The 8,896-nt window shown below is 49.4% G+C and overlaps 1 protein-coding gene across 3 annotated transcripts in view; it reads right to left on the reverse strand.

The window, feature by feature from the left end:
* CCDC149 (coiled-coil domain containing 149) overlaps nt 1-7,000 on the reverse strand; it is a 111,860-nt gene extending 104,860 nt beyond the window's left edge. Inside the window, exons 1-2 of one of the 3 annotated variants that reach the window (XM_063619754.1) lie at nt 6,577-6,626; nt 4,545-4,599 (exon numbers count right to left, since the gene is read on the reverse strand). Coding sequence is in view for 2 of the 3 variants with exons in the window: in XM_055245806.2 (XP_055101781.1) it covers nt 6,577-6,639 (63 nt within the window). In the remaining variant the exon portion in view is untranslated. Of the gene's footprint in view, nt 1-4,544; nt 4,600-6,576 lie in introns of all 3 variants that reach the window. The other 2 variants (XM_055245806.2, XM_055245807.2) reach the window with 2 other exon arrangements.
* Between the last annotated feature and the right edge of the window lie 1,896 nt (nt 7,001-8,896).

Raw genomic sequence — 8,896 nt, forward strand, 5'->3', positions numbered from 1 at the left:
AGGCATCTTTCTTACAGTGGCTTAGACTTTACCCTAACAAATACACCCTTATTTCTTAGGAAGTGAAAACTAATCCCCAATTCTCTGGACCCAGCCTTGGTGTTGTGACATGCTGTGTGCGCAACAGTTTCCCAAAGTCTCCCATAGCCCCAGGGTGATTCGAGGGCAGCATAATAATTAGCCCTAGAGTAACTCAGGGGCAGCAGAACAAATTTTATTTTATTTTATTTGAGACAGAGTTTCACTCTTGTCGCCCAGGCAGGAGTGCAGTGGCACAATCTTGGCTCACTGCAACCACTGCTTCCTGGGTTCAAGCAATTCTCCTGTCTCAGCCTCCCGAGTAGCTGGGATTACAGGCACGTGCCACTACACCCAGCTGATTTTTGTATTTTTAGCAGAGACAAGGTTTTGCCATGTTGGCCAGGCTGGTCTTGAACTCCTGATGTCAGGTGATATGCCTGCCTCAGCCTCCCAAAGTGCTGGGATTACAGACATGAGCCACCGTGCCAGGCCAAATTTTAAAAATGAGTAAAACTTGCCCCACCTTGGGCAAGACAGCAAAGTTCACCATGCCCAGAACAGTGAAAAGCCGTTCATCAATTTGTTCTTCATTCACCCAAAAGTAGCATGGATGTGGTGCAGACAGCCAGAGGGCCAGAGGACACCTGAAGGGGGATGAGGGAGGACACAACAGTGACCTAGAGTGACCAAGGGCAAGATACTAGACTAAATTAGGAGAGTGTGGGTAGACAAAAACAGCCCACCCCAGCAACCCAGCCAATGACTTAGCCTTACTCTTAGTCTTTCATAAGTCCCCTAGAATTTAAGTACAAATTCAGGGAAAGGGAGTGGTGTGGCTTCATATGCAGATTACATTTCCACTACTCAAACAACAAAAATTTGTAATCAAAATTAAGGCATTATAGCAAATTATAGTTTTCACACACCAGAGTTTCTGTCATGAGGTTCACGCTTACTGTTCTACTGCTGTCTTGCCCGGCAGAGGCCTATGCACTCACAAGCATTATTATTTCATTTGATTCTCACAATTAGGATCACCCATGAGGTAGATACTTTTATTACCCCATTTAAAGATGGGAAAAATGAGGCTCAGAGAAGTTACATGGTGCAGTCATTCCCTCAACACCCATTCTCCCTCTTCTGGAAAGAAGCCCCCCAATTTTACTTGGGGATCTACCCTAGCTCCACTCACAGTCCATGTGTCCTGGGGCAGGGCTCCGAACACAACTCTGGGCCTAAAACAATCAGATCACTACCCACCTGAGCAATTTCTTGCAGGACAGGTGAGTGATCTAAGTGGATTTAAATGGAGCATCCCAGGGTTTCACAGGATCTGCTAGAGAAGGATCTCGTCTTCCCCCCTGGACTTGAACTTGAGAGGATGGGAGGCTGAGACTAAAGCCAGGCAGCAAGCAGACTCAAAGATGGAGAGAAACTGTCTGAGTGTTGAATCAGCCGAAAGCCAGCCCTAGCATGGAATTATTAGTCATATTAGTTATATTCACTTCCAAGGGCTGCCATAACAAATTATCACAAACTGGGGGACTTAAAACAACAGAATTCAACTGTTGCACAGTCCTGGAGGTTAGAAGTCCAAAATTAAGGTGTTGGCAGGACCGCGTTCCCCAGTGAGGCTCTCGGGGAGGATTCTTCCTTGCCTCGTCCTAGTTTCTGGTGGTCACCAGCAACCTTTGGCTTTCCTTGGCTTGTAGCTGCATGACTCCAGTTTCTGCCTCTGTTGTCACATGCCTTCTTCTGTCTGTGTCTTCACATTGTCTTCTCTCTGTCTATTTCTGTGCCCAAATTTGCCTCTTCTGATAAGGACACCAGGTCATTGGATTAGAGCCCACCCAAGATGACCTCATCATAACTTGATTACATCTGCAAAGACCCTACTTCCAAATAAGGTCCCATTCACAGGTGTTTGTGTGGTGGCAGTTGAGGGGAGGGTGTTAGGACTTGAACACATCGTTTTGGGGGCACAATACAACCTACGACATCAGCCAATAAATTGCCTCTAAGCTAATCCACTTTGGTTTGGGTTTTTGATCTTTTGTACCAAGAAAAAGGCAGGGCCAAGACTTCCCCCCACGTCTCTTATTATCTTCAGAGTCTAAGTCAACAACTGAAACCCAAAGCTGGGTCTTTACCTTAATTAACCACAGAGCTGGACTCTATACCTACTCAACCTCTCCTTTCCAAATATCAGTGGTTAGGCCAGGCACAGTGGCTCATGCCTATAATTCCAGCACTTTGGGAGGCTGAGGCAGGATTCCTTGAAGCCAGGAGCTCAAGATCAGCCTGGGAAACATAGCGAGACCCTATCTCTAAAAAAAAAAAAAAATTGGTGGGGCATGGTGGCACGTGCCTGTAACCCCAGCTGCTCAGGAGGCTGAAGCAGGAGAATCCCTTGGGCCCAGGAGATGGAGGCTGAAGTGAGCCATGATTGCACCACTGCACTCCAGCAAGGGCAACAGAGTGAGACCTCATCTCTAAAACAACAACAAAAACCAAAAATCAGTCTCTACTTTGGGCGGAGGCCCACGGTTAACTGTCTTCTGCCTCCTGGTCCCTGCATAGAACATGCTCAAGGGATAGGAGATTGATTGCTATCTAATTAACCAAAATTCAAATACTGAAATGGAATTATGTATAGTTTATCATAGAGTGGTGGGCTGAGCGATGACCAGGATTTTTATCTTGGAAATAAAAAGTTATTGATTGCCTGCATACCTGCACTTCGAGATGTCTCCAATTTTGAAAGCTCACCTCAGGTGGCGATAAGAATATCTGCCCCTCCTCAAACATTTAATTTCCAAAACAGAACCCGGGTCATGCTTCTTTCACATGCATAGGTGTGTTTACTTCCGGGCCTGACAGAAGGCTGTAATTTCAGCTCATTATACCAAATATATGAAAATAAAACTGACCTCTGTAGGACTGTTTTAAATGAAAACTGCTTCCTAGAGGCAAGTGGAGGAAGCAAACTGATTGAAAGAGAGGACAGGGCTCTGGGCAGGTGACGGAGAGGGGATCCAGGGTGGGAGACAGCACCCAGGACTTCTGCAGAAATAAATGCAAGCCCACGAAAATCCCATGTAGTCCAGATTAGCTGTGCAGTGATGTCTTCCTCAGGTCCTTCTGCCAGGTCCCCAAACCACTTCGTAACACCACAGCTGCTGAGCACACTCTTCCCTGAATCTTATCTGTCTGGTACCAGACCCAGTCACACCCATGGAACCCCTGCCAGCCAAACTTGACTGGGCAGGGGAATCACCTGGGCAGCTCAGCTTGCAAGAAAGGCAGATCAGGGGGCTGCACCTCCAGGCACTTTTCAGCAGTAGGTGTATTAGTTTCCTGTGGCTGCTTGATATGGTTTGGCTCTGTGTCCCCACCCAAATCTCATCTTGAATTGCATTCCCATAACTCTCACATGTTGTGGGAGGGACCTGGTGGGAGATAATTGAATCATGGGGCTAGTTTCCTCCATAATGTTCTCGTGCTAGTGAATAAGTCTCACGAGATCTGATGGTTTTATAAAGAGGAGTTCTCCTGTAGAAGCTCTCTCTCTTTGCCTGCTGCCATCCAGGTAAGATGTGACTTGCTCCTCCTTGCCTTCCAGCATGATTGTGAGGCCTCCCCAGTCATGTGGAACAGTAGGCCCATGAAATCTCTCTTTCTTTTGTACATCACCCAGTCTCAGGTATGTCTTTATAAGCAGCATGAAAATGGACTAATACATTGCCGTAACAAATGATCATAAATGGGGTGGCTTAAAACAACAGAAGTGTATTCACTCACAGTTATAGAGGCCAGAAGTCCAAAATCAAGGTGTCAGCAGTTGTTTTTTTCGGGGGACTTTGAGGGAGAATCTGCCTCTTCCAGCTTCTGGGAGCTGCCAGCGACCTTTGGCATGCCTTGCCATGTGGCTGCATCACTCCAATCTCTACCTCTGTCTTCACATGGTCTTCCTTTCACGCATCTCCGTCTTCCCATAGCCTGCTCCCTTGTGTGTCTGTGGCTTAAATCTCTGTCCTTTCTTTTCTAAGATACCAGTCATTAGATTTAGGACCTACCCTAAATCCAGGGTGATCTCATCCAAAGATCCTTAATTTGATCATATCTGCAAAGGCCCTATTTCCAAATAAAGTCACATTCGCAGCTACTGGGGTTAGGTCTCAGATGCATCTATGGCAGGGAGGCGGGGGGAGCGGGATACATAATTCAACTCACTACAGTAAATTTGGGAGAGACCCGTAAACTTGAATTTTTCACAGGCACCCAAAATAACTCTGATGCAGGTGATCTGTAGGCCATACTCTAAGAAACACCAAGCCAGTTGCTGCAGACTCAAAGTTGAATCAGACATGGTCTCCTTCCTTGGGGAGCCTGCCATCTAGCAGAAGATACAGACAGATGAGCAATGATTAAAATAGAAAGTGTGGCCTAGCGAGGCTCAGACAAGCAAGGCTCAAGCAATGAGTCAGACAGATGAGGATTCAAATCCTGCCTCTTCCACTTACCAGATGTGAGGCTCTGTGCAAGTTCCTTAGCCTGTCTGAGCCACTGTTTCCTTATCTGTAAAATAAAAAAGAATTCCTACCTTATGTCATTGTGAATACGAGGCCATGTAAAATGCTTAATATGAAGGATGCACTCAAGAAATAGTCATTAGTTATTATTAAGGTGGGAAGTAAGTTAGACCCATTTTCACTTCCCCCATGGCCCCTGGCTATGTGCCCACCTCATGTTTGTGAAGTTAAGGAGGTATTACTCTGGAGAAACTCTGCTGGGATGGGCAGGAAAACTCCTGAAGGACCTACTTCAGGATTCACTGACTTATTCAACAAGCATTTTTCCAGCATCTGCTGCATACACAGCTCAGTGTATAGGCCCTGAAAATAAAGAACCAAACAAAGCACATGGCCTAGTGAGGAAGCCCATTGTTACAATAATGTGGTCAGGGCAAGGTGGAGGTAAGCCCAGCCAACTGAGGGGCACCCCATGCCATTTAGCACTTGAAGCCATTCCATCCTTTAGTTCACTCTCACTGTCTACGGTGTGACCTTCCTCCCAGACTATATCATGAAACCCCCAGGAGTTCTTTGAGGGTAGGGGAGTTCTTTGTCTTATTCACCACTGAATCCCAAGCACCTCACAATGTACCTGACTCCTAACAGGCACCTGATATGCAATTGCTGGAGTAGTGAAGATTCTGCGGCTATTTAAGGGCCTAACACTGGACTTCTAAGGAGAATTACCTCCAGCCTCCTTGACTACTAAGTATGATTCTTGATGGGACCAGAAACAAGGTCCCCAGAGGATCTGCCCCTTGACATAAAGCCTGACAGTTTGAGAAGATGGAGCCAGGCTGCAATACAATGGATCATAACACCAGACAGTTAGGAGAGCTTTCAACTGCTAGACCAGTGCTGAGCAAACTAAACTAGGGCAGGAGCTACCGCATGTCATTCCTCTTCAGAAACACAACGCTCTGCACACACTGGGCATGAAGCACTATTATCAGATTGACCTGGAGACCCAGAAAACGATGAAAGGAGTGAGACAGTAGAGGGTTTCCCTTCCCATACCCCACAAGGGAAGGAAAAGAGCAAACCGATACACTCCGCATTGTGTGCACAGGATTAAAGAAAAGGAAGCCCCAAGTTGGCCTTGGGCTGGAGCTTGGTTCTCAGAAGGGAGAAATTCCCCAGCATGGGTAAGTAACACCAGGAACTGCCCCCACAAATGGTGGCAAACCAGGGCAACTTACCGGCGAGAGGGAGACATCTGCATTCCCTCTCACCTGGAGAGGCCGGCAGCTTCTCCCGGCAGGCCGGCAAACTCTTAGGGGGTACTGAAGAGCAAATAGCATAGGAGCCTGAAAGTGGACCCCCGGGGTATGTTTATGACAAAAGCGTAGCAGGGCAGAGGGACACGGTGTTCTGTGCTTCCACAAATCGAATCACTTCTGCACCTGTGTTTCACTTTTTTGATAAATGCCCCTCCCCACTTTACACATGGTAGGCCTGCAGTAAACACGTGTTGATTGAATTGAGCAAGTGAATGAGTGAACGGCTGCAACGGACCCCCGAACTCCCCCAACTGGAACCACCGCCGCAGGTAATTCCACCTGGCCCAGGTGCCACCCCAAGGCTGGGATTCTCCCATGGCACCACCTTCCCGTTTCAGTCCCAGGCGTCCAATGGCTTGGCTCCACAACAGTGGCGAGCAGGCAGACAGGTGGGGCTTGGCACCTTCTGCTCCCGGATCTCAGGGCTTCAGCCTCCAATCCAGGGCCAACCCCTGCGTTGAGGTAAAGGCCCGTCCCAAAGGCTGACACCAGATGGCGCGGAAGAAAGTGGCGCCCGCGCAGACCCAAAAGTGCGGGAGGAGCGGCGCACCTGGCGGGGTCGCGCGGGGGCGGCAGTCGCGGCCACTTGGGGTGCGCGCCCCCCGCTCGTCCCTCCCCGCTCGGCCTCTCTAGGGGCGCGGGCCCGGGGCTGGTGGCCGCTCGGCCCGGCCCATCCCGCCTGGCCGGCGCCGCGGCCTCACCTCGCTCACCAGCCCCTGCCAGTCGCTCTCGGTCCGGTCGCCGTTCATGGCCTCCTCCTCCATGCGCGGGCCGGCCTCCTAAACACCCGCCGCCTCCTCCTCCTCGCGACGTCGCGTCGCCGCCGCCGCCGCCGCCGCCCGGGCCTCGCGCGGCCCCGAGAGGGCCCGGCGCCTCCGAGCCGCTGCGCCGCCGCCTCCCGCGGCCGCCCGCGCTCTTGACTCCACGTCAGCCTCCGCCGGAGGAAAGGGAGGAGGGGCGCGGCCGCCGGGGCCGCAGACACAGCCTGGGCCGCAGCCGAGCCCCGCCGGGCCCGCCCCGCGCCCTCCGCCCGCGAGCCCCGCGCCCTCAGCCGCGCGACCCCGGGCTCCGCGCCCCCTGCCCGGCCTCTAGGCAAGGGAAAGCCGCGGTCTCAGCCTACAGGTCACTCCGTACCCCTCAGCGCTCTCCGCGCGGGAGGCGGGCCCCACGGACAGGCCTGTGTCCCCCGCAAGAAGCAAATCCCCAAATCCAGTCCTTCTCTGACCACCATCACGACTCCCACCCCTAGAATGCAAGCTCCCGGAGGGCAGGGGTTTCCTTGGTTCGCAGATACGCCTTTCGCAAGATCCTAGCCCATAGGAGATGCTCTACAAATATTTGTTGGACGAATATTTGTTGAGCGCAAGAATGAATGAACCACGTTTTATTATATACCTAGCATTGTTTTTTAAACTATTAATGTTTGCTTATATTTATTTTTTAACGTATCAGCTGTCATAAATAGAAAGCAAATGTAAAAATTGAAAATAAAGCATTATTCAATTATAAATAGGGCCAAAAACTCTGAGGGTGATGGTTAGCACGGGTTGAGAGAGGTGTCAAAGACAAATTGGCAGTGGTGGCATTCCATGGCTCATGCCTATAATCCCAGCACCTTGGGAGGCTGAGGCAGGAGGATCCCTTGAGGGTAGGAGTGCAAGACCAGCCCGGGCCACAAAGCGAGACACCTCCTCTTTACAAAAAATAAAATAATTAGCAAAAAGGGAAGGCATTGGCATTAAGCTGAGACTTCTCCTGAGAGGAAGGACTGAAAGAGAATGACAAGAGGGAAGGTGAATCACACACATAAATCAATCATATTCAAGGTGGTGTTCCTGTGACACCTAAAATCCCCTCTTGGACCACCATCAATAGTGAGCCCTCTGTACTCTCAGAAACGCTGTGTGTGGAGATCAGCAAGTAGGTTGAGAAGTTGTGAACCCATTGTACAGTTTTGGAAGCATCATTGCCAACATTTATTTATAATTTTTAGCCCCTGTTGATCCTGGATCAACCCTGTGAAATGGATGTTATCCCCATTTATCAGATGGGGAAACTGAGGCCTGAAATGTGGAGAAACAGGGACTCAACTAGGACTTCTGGCTCCAGCATCTTGGAAATCTAAGAATGAAGTATTACCTTGAAAGTTTGTTCTTGGCCTTGTTTTGCACGTGGTAGATTGTTTGCAAAATGGCAGCAATCATTCCCCTTCTTTGTCCCTTGCCCTGCCAGTGTCTCTAACTTTCACTCTGTGCTCAGTCATGTAACTTGCTTTGGCCAAAGCAACGTTTGTACATGTGTTACCAGAAAAAAAAGAAAGAAAGAAAGAAAGAAAAAAGGCTTTTAAAGCAATTCTGCATTGGGACTTAACTCTTGCTTCTGCTCTTGGAAACCTGTGATCACCACCATGTAAATAAGCTCAGAATAGCTTGCTGGTTAAAGTAGGATTCCCAAACAACAGTCAACCATCACCAGATGTGTGAGTGAGGCCGTTGCCTGCCGCCCCCCCCACCACGCCCCCATCCTCAACCCACACAGCTGATGACAAGCACATGAGTGAGCCCAGCTGAGACCAGCCAAAGAACCACCCAGCTGAGCCTTGCTCAACTAGCTGACTCACAGCGTCACATACTAAATAAGTAGTTGTAGTTTAAGGCACTAAGTTTTAGGGTGATTTGCTAGGTATCAACAGGTAACTGAAATAGATGGTGACACAACTGATGAAGGGCCTGAATGGCTTGAACTCTCCCTGGCAGCCCTTCAAAAAGCAATAATCCCTGGCATCATAATCTAAAGAAAATTTTACGACAGACCAGCTGGCCAGGAGCTAAGAAAAGGAACCAGTATGCTAGTCAGCACATTGATTTTCTGCCTGTTGTATACAACTGCAGCACTCATCCTGGGGAAGTTCAATAACATTGCACACCATGGTCCCTGTCCTAGGGGGCTTGCAAACTAATGTGCTAGAGAACAACAGAAAAAAAGGGGAGGCTAGAATGCAGCTAAAGTTTCTGGTCTTCT

This window comes from Symphalangus syndactylus, chromosome 16 (genome assembly GCF_028878055.3).
Source record: "Symphalangus syndactylus isolate Jambi chromosome 16, NHGRI_mSymSyn1-v2.1_pri, whole genome shotgun sequence".
Taxonomy (NCBI): domain Eukaryota; kingdom Metazoa; phylum Chordata; class Mammalia; order Primates; family Hylobatidae; genus Symphalangus; species Symphalangus syndactylus.